Source organism: Hippocampus comes, unplaced genomic scaffold (assembly GCF_001891065.2).
Source record: "Hippocampus comes isolate QL1 unplaced genomic scaffold, H_comes_QL1_v1.1 scaffold255, whole genome shotgun sequence".
In the NCBI taxonomy this organism is placed as follows: Eukaryota; Metazoa; Chordata; class Actinopteri; order Syngnathiformes; family Syngnathidae; genus Hippocampus; species Hippocampus comes.
In genome coordinates, this window is record NW_017806034.1 from 229,429 (window position 1) to 247,331 (window position 17,903).

Consider the following 17,903-nt stretch of genomic DNA (forward strand, 5'->3'; position numbering starts at 1 on the left):
GTGCCAAGCGTTTCAATGCATTCATTTGAGAACTCTGACTCTTCCATAAACAAAAGATGTCTCGGGTATCATGGCTCGAAAGGGAAAAATGTGGATATTCCAGTTGAGCGGACAGGGCTCATGGGTGCAAGTGGTCGCTATTCAACAAACCTAAGCGATGGGCATAGTAATAATTTTAACGATACAATATGTGATACAATGGACGATGCAAAGAATGTTGTTTTTTTTTTCTGAATTCCTTGAGTTTTCATTTTACCCTGGACAGTGTCAAGACAAACTATGACTGATGTAGCGAAGCAGCCCCAGGACCAAACAGAGACCGAGCTTTTTGACACTGCAAAGCAGATTTCTCCCTTAAATGTCTTGATAATCTTAAGAATTCATCGTACCAGACACAGATTCAAGACACAGAGTGCTGGGTGAAGCAAAGCAGCCCCAGAAGCTAACGAGGCCAACAGGAAATTTTTCTCCCGAATGCCTTGATAAGCTTGACATTTTAGTGCATCATGGACAGATTCAATTCACCACCTGTGCCATGCAGAGCCAAGTGACTAAGTGACTGACAATGGTGTCTGTATTTTTTGAAGCATATCGGGGAATGACGGGCCTATGCATCAAGACGCAAACTCGTAATGGCCACACATCTGTTTTATTTTCGCTCACACACTCAACACTTGTGACTCACAATCTGAAGTCTGCGAATGTCTGGAAATTCCCTCGGAATACTTGGAAGTTGACTTGCTGCGACATGCAGACGTTCCTCACCTGCTCTCCACCCTCCTCACAACACGTTATACCCCCCCCCCCGCCCCCCAACGCACTTCTGATTCCAAAAAGCACCCAAACGTCCACACACCAGGATGAGAATCGGAGCTGTTGTGAAATATGAATACATGAGAATCTCGCTCGGCCGCTGTTTCCTGAGAACAGGATATGGGCCTGGCTTTAAAACACCTTGCCCCCCCGCCCTTCATTGTGTATTGTGTGAATCGCTAAGTCCTACGTGGATGTGAGAGCCAAACATAGGAATCCATCCCAGTCCTTCCGACACTATCAGTTACCTTCCTCACCAATCGGGCCGTATCAAGTCGCCTCACTGTCTATTTTGTCCGGATCTTTCCCACACAATCCCACCGGTCCAGTATCTCTACAATGTTCCCGTCCTCAGGGGCAAGAGATAAACCAAAAGAAGCAAAACTATTTGAGAGACGAAAGGAACAAAAACAAACATGAGAGAGATTAGGAGAGACAGAAGTTTTGTGGTTTAAGCTCATTTTCCAGTTTCTCACTTCATGTGGCTTATCAAAAAGCAGCTGAGAAGCCCCCCCCCCCAACAAAAAAAACCCCATATATATATATATATATATATATATATCAGCTTTGATGCACAACGGTCCAGAGTGACCCGGCTGTTTTTTTTTTGGTTTGGGTTTTTTTTCAGTACGTGAAAGGGATTCGTCATGTGGTGTTTTAAAAAAAAAAAACTTTTATCACGAATGTTGTATTGCACAAGTTGGGTGTATTTTTCCTGTTCTTTCACATATAGCTGAGTATTTTTATGATTGATATATTTTTTTAAGTAGTCAGTAAAAATTTTTGGCAATAAATCTTGGAGTGTCTCCCTTCTATTTAGGGTACCTGCTTTTGCATTGGGCAAATTCCCCACTAGATTGTCAGAGCCTTGGAATTTGTCCAAAATGGCTGCTTCAAACCAAAATGTCTGTTTAGGATCTCTACAATGTAAACATTTCAAAAAGGTAAATGCACTTGCAAAAATGTATGCGTTTTAGGTCATGTTTAAGCCCTCAAAGCTGAATACAATTTATATAAAATGAAAAAAAAAACCCAACCATGTGAGAAATGTCCAAAATATCCAACAGTTGTCCTTTCTAAAATGTAAAAGTGGAGTTAGTCATGCCATCCTCCCTCTATTTGAGGAATAGAAACTTGACCGCAGGGCTGGAAGCAGCGTGTTTCCAATTGTGTAACATGTACTTTGACAACGCTTACTGTTGTGACAGTTGCGCTCGTGTTTTCCACTAAAGCCACAAAAAGTGAACACTTTTCACATGGCCACATACAGTACATGCCTGGCCAGGCAGTTCAACAGACCTTTTCCATATCCATATACTGCGTATACATCTCAAGCATCCATTCTCTACCGCTTATCCGGGGTCAGGTCGCGGGGGCAACAGATTTAGCAGGGAAGCCCAGACTTCGCTCTTCCCAGCTACTTCTTCCAGCTCTTCCCGGGGGATCCCAAGGCATTCCCAGGCCAGCTGGGAGACATAGTCTCTCCAGCATGTCCTAGGTCGTATTCATCTCAAGCATACGGAATATTTTTGTTATGGGTGTTCTGTTGTCTATCTGTGTCTCTACAGTAGTGCGTTGACTTAAAATACGTTCAGTCATGTCATTTTTCTTCTTTTGGTCTTCATGCAGAATCCGGATATGGAAGACCAAGCTTGAGATTTAATTGCAAGCAGAATCTTTGTGCCTGATGTAGTAAAGCAGCCGCAGAACATAACCAAGCCTCCTCCATGTTTCATCGAAGGTAACATGTTTGCCCGTGTTGTGTTGAGACAGAGAAGAGCACTGCACCCACTGTTAAATATGGAGGTGACTGGCTCATGTTTTGGGGCTGCTCAGGTATACCCGGCAGTGGGGGTCTTAAATCTATGTGGACTACGATGAAATCTCAAGACTCTCAAGACATATTGCAGCAATATTTGCAGTCCAACGCCTGTAAATTTGGTCTTGGTTATGTTCTGGGGGTGCTTTGCTCCATCAGGCACACAGTGTCTTGAATCTGAAAGCATAAATAGCTTTAAAAGTGTTTTATTTATTTAAGGAGCCAACTTGACCCTTGTATTCAAGTGGTTAAAAACTAACTTTATCCCATCGTGGGGATTTCATGTGGACAATGAGACAAAGACGGATTTTTGTGTGACACGTCAGTTTGGATATTGGAGCTCCATAATGACTTTTTAAAAGGCTCCAAAATGAAGGGTCAGCCTTTGCATGCATTCCTTCGGAAGTTCACAGGAAGCGTGGCACAATGGGGGACAAAATGGGCCAGAAGGATAGTCTACCAGCAGGGACAAGGCCAAGAGTATATACACACACACACACACACACACACACGCACAAACAACTTCAATACTTTTCACACACACACACACGCACAAACAACTTCAATACTTTTCTCGTTAGGCGCATAGATTTTTGCTTCTAATGAGATCATCCGCCGTGGGCCAGCAATCACATACTGTAAAACAATCAATTCAAGTGGCCTACTTGGCGCCACTTTTAAGTAGGACTGGGTGTTAATCAATTGTGTCAATTTATTCTTTAATTTGAAAAAAAAAGTGTTTTTTTGGGGGGGAGTGCGGGGGGTTGTTTTTGTGGTTCAAAACTAATGTGCACTGCTTACACTAACAACCTAGCTGTGGACAAAAAGTTGGTAGTACACAAAAGCAGAGTAAGTGTTTGTCAACTTTAATATTCTCATTGTATTGTATAAATTATCTTATAATTCTTATTTATATTATTCGGATAATGGATGGATGGATGGACTTTAAACTTTAATTTTAGCTATGAAAAAGTCATGATGTCCATTTACTGGGGGATTCAGAAAAAGTGAATCATTTTTCAGGAGGAGTCCATGTTTGATTTTTTTTTTTTCGCTGAAAATGTTCCCGGTTTTGATGAAAGGACCATTTTTCCAAGAAACTTTTCTTTTCAAATGATCTCTTATCTATAAATTTTTATTCCTATTGTGTGTTGTGGAAATTGAAATGAGGTCATTGTCATTTAGTATTTTAACCGAGAGGGAAAAATAAAAACTTTGGAAAAAATACATTTCAGTTGTTTTATCTGGAGACAACCCTCATTCTTTCTCTTTCTCTCTTTGTTAGCTCATGTGACCGGTGTGTTATGACAAACATCTCAGTTATTTCCACGTCCCACGCTTCAAGCCTGTCATAAAGGACTTAGCACCAATCAAGCAGTAAACTTGTAAATAGCTGTGTGTTGTTTTCTCAGCTCTTCAAGTGAAATGTAGACACTGTCATAAACATGTGCTTTATTTCTTCCTTGAGGCCCGTCTAGAAGCAAAGACTGTAAGTGACACTTGTCAATCACTGGAGGGAAGATATGCGGAACGCTTAAGCCTGAACAGCGGTACGTGTGTAAAAACTTGAGTAATATACACATCTCTCCATTTTAGGCTCTGTGTTTGAACTCGTATTAGGACAAAATTTGAGATGGTCACGCACCACATTAGAGTACACATAATTGCGCAATAAAATCATTCAAAACACAGCTTTTTCACAAAAAAATTAGAGTGGCTATAAAAGGTCTACACACCTCTGTTGAAATGACAGGTTATTGTGATGTAAAAAATGTGATCAAGATAATTAGTATCCCAAAATTTGTCACCATTATTGTGGTCAATAATTCAGTAGTGGCTGGTGGAGAATTTTCTGCTTGGGGTGGCCCGGGCTGGACCCAAAGAGATGTTTTTTTTTGTTTAGTTTTGTTTTTATTACCAATATTCTTCATGTATAGACCCGAAATCGGGATGCGCCCCACCTTGGTCCTATCTGTTGCACTGAAGAGAAGCTAGTGCGCATGTCAAACCTTTAACAACAGTCAGTGGGTAAAGATTTGTGTGCCCCAGACTGGAATTCTGTTATGAAATCAGAGAACAGAAGTGACTGGACCAACTTCACACTGCCATTGTTATAATCTGTCCAACTCAGCTCAAATCTTTTTAAAATCTTTTTGAGAGGGGAAGTAAATCTACACAGGTGAGATAATGTGCTTGCACAAGTACCAAACGCATGGCCCGCCACTGCCCGGATTGAAACAATCACTTCTTTCAAATGTACATTTCATGGGCAGTCTTTAATTTTGATGGCCCATAAAAAGTATCAGATGATACAAGCCACAATTAAAGCTGCAAGCAGCAAAAAACAGGCCCTTGCATCACCACTTTCATAGCAAATCGTAGAGATGACCATCAGATGAGACGGTGTAAGCAAAAAAAGCGTCATAATTTCATGCCATCCGTCTTTGCAGGACAGCAGTCCCGAAGCAAACAAAAAAAAAAAAAAAACCCTGCTTCCATTTCTAACATCCGTTGTTTTCCATTAACCCAAGATGGGACCGTTTTTTGAAGAGAAACAAGCTCATGGCTCCCCCAAATTGCAACAGCTAGATTTAGTATAAAGGTGAGTTGCATTTTTGAAGAAGTTGTTTTTATTTGTTTCTATGCCGGTCTGTTAAAATATTGCTTCAAATTAAATTAGGGACCGCTACTCTACTTAACTGGGGCTCATTTGGATGAAACTAGCAGAAGTTGGTCGAAGTTCTCTCAAAATGGCTGACTTCCTTCCTCTTCAATTTTCAGCATGGGTCCTCACCTCTTCCAACACTTTGACTGCCTTATTGAGTTAAATTAAGAATGAACATTTTGGAGTGATTTACTCTTTTTGCTTTGAATGCTTTGAGGCTCGTGATATTTACATAAACAATTCCACACATTCCAGCACCTCTATTGACACATGCAGTGGGTCACAACTCACAACATTAGAAAAGGGAAGCCAAACGGACAAGAAGATCAAAGACGTGCCTCTTTTGAGCTTTTTTCATGGGAATCAGAGGTGGGATGCATACATTAAAAAAAAAAAACAAAAACAACATAAAATCGTAAAATGTAACAAAACTCGATATTGAATAAAAATGAACATGCATTTTTAACTTTACTGGACAAGAAGATCAAAGACGCGCCTCTTTTGAGTTTTTTTCCTGGGAATCAGAGGTGGGATGCATACATTAAAAAAACAAAAACAAAACATAAAATCGTAAAATGTAACAAAACTCGCTATTGAATAAAAATGAACATGCATTTTTAACTTTACACTGGTGACAACATCTACAGTAGAATAAAAACTATGTAAAAAATGTCCAAATGCTTTTGTTTAAAAAAAAAAAAAAAAATCAGCTAATTTGAATCCAGACATTTGCATTTTCATGTCAGTCTGTTTTTTCTTACTACTGTACTACTACTAATAACAATAATAATAATAATAAAAACAATTAAACTAGTGCTGAGTTGTCTTTTGCCTTTGGCCAGCTGTGGATAACATAAAAGTTTGACTTCATGAAGGAGGGTCAACAATCTGTGTGTCGAGAACATTTTTGCGCTGACTTCAAATTGAGGATTGTGTCTAACTGACACATTTTTAATAATAATAAGAAGAAGAAGAACAATACAATTTATTTATAACCGCCTTTCAAGACGCCCAAGGACACTTTACAATCAGACATTTTTCCTTTTGTACTCAAATATTAATGTACTCAAATATTTGTCGAAATAATATAAACTTTTATACTTTAAAGAGTTGAATCATTACTTCGACTTTAAGTTCAATCTTTTCCAAACAAGTACCTGTACTTTAACTGAAGTACAGGGAGTGAGTACTTTCGCCAACTCTTATGTGAACGCACAGCTTTTGTAAACAAATGTCCAAATTCTTTTTTATTTTAAGTACAGGGAGTGAGCACTTTCGCCAACTCTGATGTGAACGTACAGCTTTTGTAAACAAATATCGAAATTCTTTTTTATTTAATTTTTTTTTTTTTGTCCTCGATGATAAAGGATAAAGCCCAGTAAGCCCCTCCTCTTCCTTCTCGTCGTTGTCCTTCTTCCCCCCGCTGGCTGCTTTTTTTTTTTTTACACGTCTGATTCCCCCGAGGGAGCTCCAGTTGAGCATTCCTGGCATTCCCGGCTCGGTCCCTCCTCCCTGCTGGTTTATTATCGGCCCGCCTGCTTCCCCCAGCAAAAGCAGCATTTCGCACAGCAGCAGCAAAAGGGGAGGACGCACGTTTTGGTTCCTCAAAGTCAGTCAACAGAAAAAGAAGACGCATACGGGGTTGAGTTTATTACAAAAACTTGGATTTCCACACACCAGAGAAACGCCTTTTTTTGTTAGAATGAGGGCCTAAACTGGTAAGACTCACTTTCAGTTTTTTTACTCCCCCCCTCTCTTCCAAACACAATCAACAAACTCTTACGATTACCATTTAACACCTAAAGCCGATTTTAAAGCGAGATGTAAGGGTATGTAAATGTGATTGCCCGACACCAGCGGTGCTTCGCTTTTGTATATATTTACTCCCCCTGAGATTGGAATTTTGGCGCATGTTTTTTTTTCTTGCTTGCTACGAAAAAAAGTCTCCACATTTTTATGTTGTCGTTGTTGAGAGTGTAGAAAATGTGATGTTTTTGTTTGGTCTGTATTTTTGTTTTTGAGATGCTTTTTAAAAGCCACATTTGAGACATTTGGACTTAGAAATGCCTCTTTATGTTTGATAGACAGCTACATTGACCCACAGATGAAAACACATATGATTGATGTACAATCAGAACTCAAAAGTGACTCAATTCCGTGTTTTGGGTTGACATGGCAAGTTCATTAGAAAGAAGACCCAAGACAAAGTGTGCATGGGCCACTTTCTGTTCACATAGAACATTAACACCAAATTGGAAACATTGTGGTAGGTGACCGGAGTCCAATTTGCTTCAAAGGCATCTGATCAATTGTTATGGAGTGCTCACATAAAGCACATGGGAGGACTTGAAACCAAATTGAAACCACTTCTGGAGGTGAAAGAGGCAAGACAAGGTGAACTTGGGCCACGAGGGCTTGAAACTGAATTGCGAAGGATTGAATTGGATGGGTTGGGGCCCCCGAGTGTGAAAACACCCTTCTGCTTGAATAGTATTTGAATGTGTCACGGTCCGTCATCAGCCATGCTAACGCAACCAACATCCTTCCCGTCCGTAGGTTTGACAGCCAGTTCAGTGAAACCAGTAGAACAGAATCCTCAGCGAGAATCAGCATGACGTCCACCGAGGAGCCGTCTGGTACGGTCTTGCACCGGCTAATCCAGGAGCAGCTTCGCTACGGAAACCCCACCGACACCCGCACCTTACTCGCCATCCAGCAGCAGGCCCTGCGTGGGGGCAGCGGGAGCAACAGCGGGCCCAGCAGTGGGGGCGACATTGGCCGGAGCCCCCGGTCCTCTCTGGAGAGTCTCACCCAGGAGGAGCCGACGTTCCCCCAGCTCTCGGCCAGACAAGAGCCCCAGGGCCAGGAGCACCAGGGCGACTTCCACCACTCTGAAAGCGGCTTTCAACTCTATCAGGTCCACGGCGAGGAGCTACCCACCTATGAGCAAGCCAAGGCGCATTCTCAGTACCTGGCCACCCACTGGGCGCCGGCGAGCCCCGGTAGGCAGTCCCACGAGGGGGCCTTTCTCGAGGAGGTGGACGAGATGGAGCGGAAGTGTGCCCACGCTCGGTCCCTCAGCGAGCACCGCATGCAAATCTCTCTGGAGAGGAACGATGCAGTTGCCAAGGCGGAGGCGGTCAAGAGTGCCTCTCACAGCTACCCCGAGCTGGCTTACTACGCACAGTGGGGACCTCAGAGTGCAGAGAAACGCAACCCTCCACCCGAGTACTCGGCTCCCGTCCATGGACAAGGATTTATCCCACACCAGGCCCAGGAGCCTGTGCAGGCCCCACAGCACAGGTACAAATTGATCTTAATTGCACCTATTCACAAAGAAACGGCATGACATCACACTCTGTGGTGCGGCTCCTTGTTTCGCTTCACATGCGTAAACACATACTTGAGTCATACTTTCCTTCTTTTTAAAGCAGCGCCGGTCCAACGGTATTTGGAATACTTGGCATGCTTGCATTGGCCTTTCGAAAATAGTTTAGTTCCTCACCGTGGCCGACCAGCAAGGCCTTCTCGACTGGCCGAGATATTAACAGAAGCGCTGACCTACATTTACAAATTAAATTGGAGTATTTGTTACATGAAATTGTCTGAATAGCTTCCCAGTTATATTGTCTTCATTTTGCTCGTGTTTCTCTTGGCTGCACTGGTTCCGGTATGTGTTTGTGGATGTTGGACTTTTTTGTCCAATCAGACTACAGCCTCTGTGAGTTGCCGCGTCTTATCTAATCTGCCCAGAATCAATAGTGCCGGCTGATTGAATTTAAACTATTCAGTGAACCCGTATACGGTATTTACGGTTTGGCATTTGCAATTTCTCATCTTTTTTTAAAATCTACCGTATGCGCCGTTATTCGCTGGTGCCATCTTGTGGCATCTCGGTGTCCAGGAACAATGTTCCAGTGAGTTGAGGAACTCCGTTTGAACAAAATCAGTGCTTTGTTGCCAGCGCGTCGGCTCTATTGGCAGTAATAAAAAATTTTTGGGGGATCTTAAGTACTCAGGGGTATTCACTAATTATGGATCTGTCAGCAGTGGGACTGTTTCTTAACTCAATCAGATTGAAAATTTCTGATAGCGAACTAACAATAACATCAGGCAATACATTTTGTTGCTCTGAACTCGCGATGACAATAAAATCCGATTTTCATTTCCATGTTCCAGTATTACTATTTGAGTAGCAAAGCATGCCTGTAGAGATCTGCACACAAAAATACAGTATTTTTAAGAAGCAACATTGGTCATGAGGAAGATATATTTCCATTTTTTTTTTTTTAGGTTTTGGTCATATTAGTAGCTAAATATTGAATGTGAACTGGCGCCGATGGTATACAGCTATGTAGCATTTGTGTTTTGTATAAGAGCGATAGTTTCGATAAAAGGAATGTGATACTAGTGGCATTAAGAGGTGGAGTACTGGTAAGTCCCCGCTGAAGGCCCAGGTAGCAATTGCCTTGACTCATAGTTTCCTTCCTTTAAAAGCAGCGCTGGTCCAAAAGTATTTGTAATCCTTGGCATGCTGCGGATGGAACACCTTGCATGCTGACTTTGGCCTTTAAAAATAGTAGAGTTCCTCCACTTTACATTCTTGACTGGAGCCGCCGCGTCTGATGACCAAGGAGCTGGAATAGAGACCGTATTGTCCCAAGCCTTCAAGTCTCCAGACCGGCCCCCAAGACTCATACAGTGTTTTGGGTTGACTCCGATCCAGGATGGCGTCACTTTAACAATGTCTCTCCCTCAGGTATATCCAGTCCGGGCCGCCAGCCGACGTCTCTTGCTACGATGCGTTCACCGGCTTGCCCCCTGCTGGCTTGGAGGAGCCCAATCAAGTGGCGCTGCTGCTGATGGAGAACGAGAGGCTGAGGCAAGAGCTTGAGGCTCACCGGGAGAAAACTGGGCGGATTCAGAAGGTAAGGCCTGGGAGAAACTCATACCTTCTTTGATTACCTTCCTCACGTAGTATCACGTCGCAAGCGTACAAGCCGTAAGCTTGGCCAAACTGAATGTTGACCACACACATAAGGATTCGTAAATATTAAATAGTTTTGATGACTTTCATCGCCAGGAAGCAAAAATGCAGAAAATTCAGCCCAAGTGTCCGCCAATGAACTGTTTGCCTCATGTCTAGCTTCGGTTTTCATGGTGAGTAGCCGAAGGGAAAGATGGTACTGCAAGAGATGATGATTTTCTTGGTATCATTCTTGATAACTGGCAGAGCTGAACAGTAACAGATTGTACTACTTGATCTAAAAAAAAATAAAAATAAAGAGCCTTTAGTCATCATTTCATCCATCATGAACAGAACACAAACGAGCTTTACGAATTAAAAGGTGAAACGTACAAAAGGGTCCAAAACGTCTCGCTGCTTTTCATGAACTTGTATGGATTACCAGAATGAGAGAACAACAAGCCTCCCTTACTTTTTATTTTTATTTTTTACAATTTGTTTGCACCTGAAGTAAAAGTATAGTGGGAAGGGCAAACTGCCATCAATCGCCGGTTCAAATTTTTCCAACTGAGTTTCGGCCACACCAATGAAAGGAAAAAAACAAAACAAAAAAGATGCATCGGCATAATATCAGGGGTCAAAAGCCAGAATGTGCAGAAAGAGCAGTTGGCTGCGAACAAAAGAGACCTTTCACTTTTGACACAGCAGGCTGCCACCTGCCAGCGAACCCGGCAACCCCTCACCCTCCGCCTCCCCATCAGCTGCGTGCGGGTCACTGCCCGATCCAGTTACTGGCCTTGAAAAATCGATATGGCCTGTTTAGAATTTAAGCGAGCGCACACATGCGCTGCCGATGACAATGGGAGGAGTGTGTCTAAACACGGGAGTGTGACCTCTGCTGGGGCCTCCGTGGTATGCTAGCTAGCAGCTGCGTCGCCGCAGCGCAGATGAGGCCGAGAGAATGCAGACAAGTGGTCGCTCGGGTTGGCTTTCTCAGACAGCTGTCCGAGATGGAGTTGCTTTCTTAAACCAAAAATCTACCCAGCGGAGTATACACATACCGATAATCGGGCTGATTTGAGCATTTCCCCTTCTTTGTGATCAGAGTAGGCAAGGGCTCGATTGCCGGGTGCGGTTTAAAGATGATCCTCAGGGATTATCCTGTGCTGTGGTCTGCTCTGAAAAAGGTCAGGGACTGACAATCGTAATTGTTAAATGTGTACACTATTTACGATCATCAATTCGTCAACAGAGAGATGTGTTGAGCCACGGACTCTGCGATGGTGAAGTGAACAAGGTACAGCCAGAGCCAATTAAAATGCGAACACGCATAAACAATCGGGCCACATGCTAGAGTTTTAACTCCTTCTGGATTATCCTCGTGATTATACTGTGGTATGCGATGGGTTAAGAGTGATTCCTCCTCTGCAAATGGTTGGGGCCGTAAGGGTTATGCCTGTTCAATATCGAAGATCGCAAATGCCTATGTGAGTGGTCAACATAGGCCGTTCCGTATTTATGACATGAGATGAAACGACAGTGAACTAATGAGGACACAAATCGGACCCAATTTGAGCATTTTCCCACCCATCCGATTAAAGACCATTGAAGGCAACTCATCGAATGTCTCAAAGATTATCCTTTGGTGTGAGGGGTGAGGAATGATTTTTTTCGGTCATGCCCGACAGTGGTAATGTGGAGCTTTGCAGCATTTTCCCACCCATTCGATTAAAGACCATTGAAGGCAGCTCATCGAATGTCTCAAAGATTATCCTTTAGTGTGGGGTGTGTTAGGAATGATTTTTTTTTTCGGTCGTGCCCTACAATGGTAATGTGAAGCTTTGCCTCGCTGCGTAATCTGTTAAAATGTTCATAATCGGTATGCGCGTACAAGATCCAAGGGGAATAGTACAAAACCCGTCTTTTTTTCACACAAAGCTTATCCTCCCTTTCAGTCTTTCTTTTTTTGTTGAATCCATTTGGGAGGCTTGGAGGGGGGGTTTACAACGTGTCACGCTGCTATGAGCTAATCAAAAGGGCAACGCCTCCAACTGCTTGGAAAATGTGGCTTACAATTTTTTTTAACCACGGTGGAAACAACTTCTTTAGTACCTCAGCCAGCCTGTAAAATATCTCCACAGTTATGTCACATGGCTCTGGCCTTGTCTCAGCTGAAAAGAATGATCACTAGCAAGGGGTGGAAAGATTTCTCCCCTCTTAGGCCGCAACGCTGAATAAACATGCCTGTAATGGTGGGTTTCTTCTTTTTTTTTTCTTTTTTTTTTTTCTTCTTTGGCCGTTTGCACAGGCATGCACACATTCCTTGAGCTGGCAGCCTTCCACAGACCGCTGTGTGCTGCTCTTTGTGTGTATCATAAGTTGTGTGTGCGCGCTCGCACCTGGAACGGCGACTATCAACCCTCAGGAATGTTGATATAAATCAGTTTTACGGGGAGTGGTGCGGCCTTGAATTCCTTCTGGGAAATGCAGCATGCATACACACACACGCACGCACGCACGCACGCACACACACACACACACACACACACTAGCTAGCAGCTGCGTCGCCGCAGCGCAGATGAGGCCGAGAGAATGCAGACAAGTGGTCGCTCGGGTTGGCTTTCTCAGACAGCTGTCCGAGATGGAGTTGCTTTCTTAAACCAAAAATCTACCCAGCGGAGTATACACATACCGATAATCGGGCTGATTTGAGCATTTCCCCTTCTTTGTGATCAGAGTAGGCAAGGGCTCGATTGCCGGGTGCGGTTTAAAGATGATCCTCAGGGATTATCCTGTGCTGTGGTCTGCTCTGAAAAAGGTCAGGGACTGACAATCGTAATTGTTAAATGTGTACACTATTTACGATCATCAATTCGTCAACAGAGAGATGTGTTGAGCCACGGACTCTGCGATGGTGAAGTGAACAAGGTACAGCCAGAGCCAATTAAAATGCGAACACGCATAAACAATCGGGCCACATGCTAGAGTTTTAACTCCTTCTGGATTATCCTCGTGATTATACTGTGGTATGCGATGGGTTAAGAGTGATTCCTCCTCTGCAAATGGTTGGGGCCGTAAGGGTTATGCCTGTTCAATATCGAAGATCGCAAATGCCTATGTGAGTGGTCAACATAGGCCGTTCCGTATTTATGACATGAGATGAAACGACAGTGAACTAATGAGGACACAAATCGGACCCAATTTGAGCATTTTCCCACCCATCCGATTAAAGACCATTGAAGGCAACTCATCGAATGTCTCAAAGATTATCCTTTGGTGTGAGGGGTGAGGAATGATTTTTTTCGGTCATGCCCGACAGTGGTAATGTGGAGCTTTGCAGCATTTTCCCACCCATTCGATTAAAGACCATTGAAGGCAGCTCATCGAATGTCTCAAAGATTATCCTTTAGTGTGGGGTGTGTTAGGAATGATTTTTTTTTTCGGTCGTGCCCTACAATGGTAATGTGAAGCTTTGCCTCGCTGCGTAATCTGTTAAAATGTTCATAATCGGTATGCGCGTACAAGATCCAAGGGGAATAGTACAAAACCCGTCTTTTTTTCACACAAAGCTTATCCTCCCTTTCAGTCTTTCTTTTTTTGTTGAATCCATTTGGGAGGCTTGGAGGGGGGGTTTACAACGTGTCACGCTGCTATGAGCTAATCAAAAGGGCAACGCCTCCAACTGCTTGGAAAATGTGGCTTACAATTTTTTTTAACCACGGTGGAAACAACTTCTTTAGTACCTCAGCCAGCCTGTAAAATATCTCCACAGTTATGTCACATGGCTCTGGCCTTGTCTCAGCTGAAAAGAATGATCACTAGCAAGGGGTGGAAAGATTTCTCCCCTCTTAGGCCGCAACGCTGAATAAACATGCCTGTAATGGTGGGTGTCTTCTTTTTTTTTTCTTTTTTTTTTTTTCTTCTTTGGCCGTTTGCACAGGCATGCACACATTCCTTGAGCTGGCAGCCTTCCACAGACCGCTGTGTGCTGCTCTTTGTGTGTATCATAAGTTGTGTGTGCGCGCTCGCACCTGGAACGGCGACTATCAACCCTCAGGAATGTTGATATAAATCAGTTTTACGGGGAGTGGTGCGGCCTTGAATTCCTTCTGGGAAATGCAGCATGCATACACACACACGCACGCACGCACGCACGCACGCACGCACGCACGCACACACACACACACACACACACACACACACACGCACACACACACACACACGCGTACTGTATGTTTCATGTTTGGGGCTCTCAAACGTTTTGGGTCCAGGAAGTTCTAACGGGAGAATTTTTTTTCCAAGGAGCCCCTCGTAATCCTGATGCCATTTAAATATGCTATAGGAATGAAAAAGTTGCCTATTTTTATGGAGTCCCAACGTTCAGAAAACAAATTAGTATTTTTCTAGGGGGGCGGGTGTAAGAATATAGTCACATTTTATCATTTAGTTATATTTTTTCAAGATAAAGTTGCGATACTTAAAATGTCATGTGAAGAAAGTCATATTTTCACAAGTGAATTTGAAATATGCGGTATTATTCTCGAAGACGCCATTATTCTCGAAAAAGAATAGGACTATATTCTTGAAAACTACATTTTTCGTTCTCTAGAATTTTGACTTACATGGTGAAAAAATTAGGCCTTTTGTTCTGTATAGTGGGACCAATTTCTTCAAAAACATACCGCTACTATAATTTTGGCAAAATTGAGCTATATACCTGAAAAAATTTGTTCTTGTAAAAAGGGCTACATTGTCAAAAAAATAAAAATAAATAAATAACGTCTTATGTTCTCTAAAAATACATATTTTATACGTTAAAAAAATAGACAATATTCTTTTCAAAAATGTCATTTGTTCTCAAAAAATAGGACTATTTCCGCCCCCAGAAATCACCTTTAGTTCCCTAAAAACATGACTTGAATCCTTTAAAAAAAATAAATGTATTATTTATGAAGGGATTTCAGATTCATATGACAATACACAAAATGATTTATGTACTTTTAATTATTATGTTGTTTTATCGGCCACATAATTAACCGCAAATTATTCTGCGGACCCCCAAGCTATAGATGGTGGGCCCGAGTATGAGAACCAGAGTTGTACTGTATATCGTCCAACAACATAAAAGCAACATTCCAGTACCTCCCTGTCAGGTCAGAAGGTTAACCGAAAAAATTCCTTCTCTGTCTATTTCTGTCCTCCTCCCAGTTGGAGCAGGAAATCCAGCGCATTTCCGAGGCCTACGAGAAACTGATGCAGGGCAGCAGTAAACGAGAGACTCTGGAGCAGACGCTGAGAAGGAGGCTGACGGACGAAATCCGCCGGCTGCAGGATTTCAACCGAGACCTGAAGGAGAACTTGGAAAACGCCCGGACGCACGTCGCCAAAGAAGTGCAGGTTGCCGATCACAACCAGCACATCATGGCCAAACTCCTTGAGCAAAGTGAGTCCCAAAGCGAAAATTTGAGTATTTTTCACCCTTTTCAAAGTCAGCACAACCTGGTGGTTGGATATTTCTAAAGGATTATTCTGCAATGTGCAGTGTGTTGGGTGATTTTTTTCTTTTTTTCTTCCCTCCTCTCTGAGCTTCACTGAAAAATGGTCGGGCAGACAGTCGGAAATGTTAAGTAGAATGTTCGATAATTAGTCTGAATTTGAGTTCTATTCCCCGCTTCTGATCAAAGTGGGCAAAAAAAAAATGGTCGGATATTACTAAAATATTCTCACTGTGGAGTAGGTTAGGAGTGTTTTTGTCTTCTGCTCAGAAAAAAATGTTGGCTCATGTAGCGGGATATGCAACAATCGGACGTGGAATCGCCTCTTCCGATCAAAATATATAAAGGCCCGATTGGGAAAGATTATCCTGTGATGTAGGGTGTGCAAAGTGTGATTATTCCTACCTGATAGGTCCAGAAAAAAAAAATTGTGACCCACAATCGTAAATGTTGAAGATGTTCAATAATTACGATCACAAATCCTGTATGTCAACACCATGTTCTGACAAACCACAGTGATTGTGAGGTGAATTGGAACAATCGGCAATTGAGCAAGGTATTCGCATACCAACAATTGGACTGAATGTGTTTTTCGCATCTTCCAATCAAAAAGAAAATCAGCATAAATCTGATTTATTGAGAGATTTTGAGTTGTAAAAGTTAAAGGTGTTCAATATTTAAAGTCACCCGTGTGTGTTTAAAACCAAATTGGAGCTGGAATGGGGCCAGTTTACCTAAGCTAACAGTTAGCCTAGCTTCCTCTATTTCTTCCATCTCTCTTCTTCTTCTTCAGCAGCAGCCGGGGGGCACTATGCTGCCTCTCACAGGTCAGTTTTGGTACAACAACAGAAATCTTTGTGCGTTGTGTAATGTTTGTGTCGCCTTGTGTGCACCGCGGATAATTTCCTCAGCATGTGTGGGGTCTTTCACATTTTGGGTTAAGATATGCGTACCCCGCTCTGCTTGTCCTATCTCCGTCGTAATCAACATTCTTGACTGGATTCAGATGTCGTGGGGTCCGGTTGTAGCTAAGAGTCTCACACATGCAGGAATTTCCCTTGCGTAACCGCTACATCCTCTTTAGAAGGCTTTAGAAAACGCAATCCGGAGAGAAGTAAAATGAAGTTGCTCGAAATCTCTCGTACTTTACCCACCTGTTGTTGGATTTATTTATGTTGGCTGCGAGGGGAACCGGGATCAAGTAGAGTGTTTGTATGGCCTTGATGAGGAATGCCAAAGCGCTATGTGGGTCAAAGGGAGGGGGCGCCTTTCTGCCCCCCCACCCCTTTCCTCCTTCCTCCTCTCAGCATTCCGCAAGTGCTGAGAGGAATGAACACGGGCCACCATGCAAGAGATTTTTTTTTTTTTTTCCTGCTGGAGTGGAGGGAAAAGATTTTTAAGATTGGAAATCTGACACATACAGTCATTGAATGAAGACAATAGAAAAGTATTCACTCTTGAATACTCACCATTACCGGTAACAAGTACCTACACCTCTAATAATTATGACACACCTTTCTGTATTAGACTTTGTTTTAAATATTAGGACTTTTATTTTGGAAAAGTATGGCTTTATTCAGGCAATATTACAACTTTATCCCGGCAAAATATGGCTCTCTTCTTGTTGTTTTTGTTGATGAAATATGACCTTATCATATCATACATGGGGGGTTTTTTTTGTATTAAAAATGTGATTGAGGTGGATTTTTACAGGAATAAAGTCTCATTTCTTAGAGGGAAGTCAAGTCAAAAATTGTCATTCTGATTATCATTGCGTCTGCGGAATATGAATTAAGCTGTAAAATCCACCCATTTTTGTTGATCCATCTCAGAGGGCGGCCATTTTGCCACTTGCTGTCTGTCGACTGAAAACGACATCACAGTTTCTTAGGGCTCAGCCCAGGTTGTGAATGTCACATGACCAAACTCAAAAATAGGTCACTCTTTCATTCCTGTTGGCATCTCAACGTTTTGAAAGCCCGTCTTCTGGATGGATGTTGGACTGATGTGTTCTGGCTTTGTCTTCCCTCACAGACGAGGAGCAGAACGTGGAACGGGAGCGCATGGAGCGGGAAGCCGAGCGTCTGCGGGCGGCGGCCGAGGAGCAGAGCGCCCGCAGCCAGAGGCTGGAGGGGGGCCTGGGGG

General features: G+C 42.9%; 1 protein-coding gene across 1 annotated transcript in view; it reads left to right on the plus strand.

The window, feature by feature from the left end:
* Nucleotides 1–6,758: 6,758 nt before the first annotated feature.
* The window catches only part of LOC109529475 (angiomotin-like 2a), a 16,231-nt gene continuing 5,086 nt past the window's right edge, over nt 6,759–17,903 (plus strand). Inside the window, 6 exon segments of the mRNA XM_019892846.1 lie at nt 6,759–7,015; nt 7,854–8,600; nt 10,057–10,225; nt 15,472–15,706; nt 17,793–17,897; nt 17,900–17,903. The exon segment at nt 17,900–17,903 is cut by the window's right edge and continues 136 nt beyond it. Coding sequence (XP_019748405.1) covers nt 7,909–8,600; nt 10,057–10,225; nt 15,472–15,706; nt 17,793–17,897; nt 17,900–17,903 — 1,205 coding nt within the window. The 5' untranslated portion in view covers nt 6,759–7,015; nt 7,854–7,908.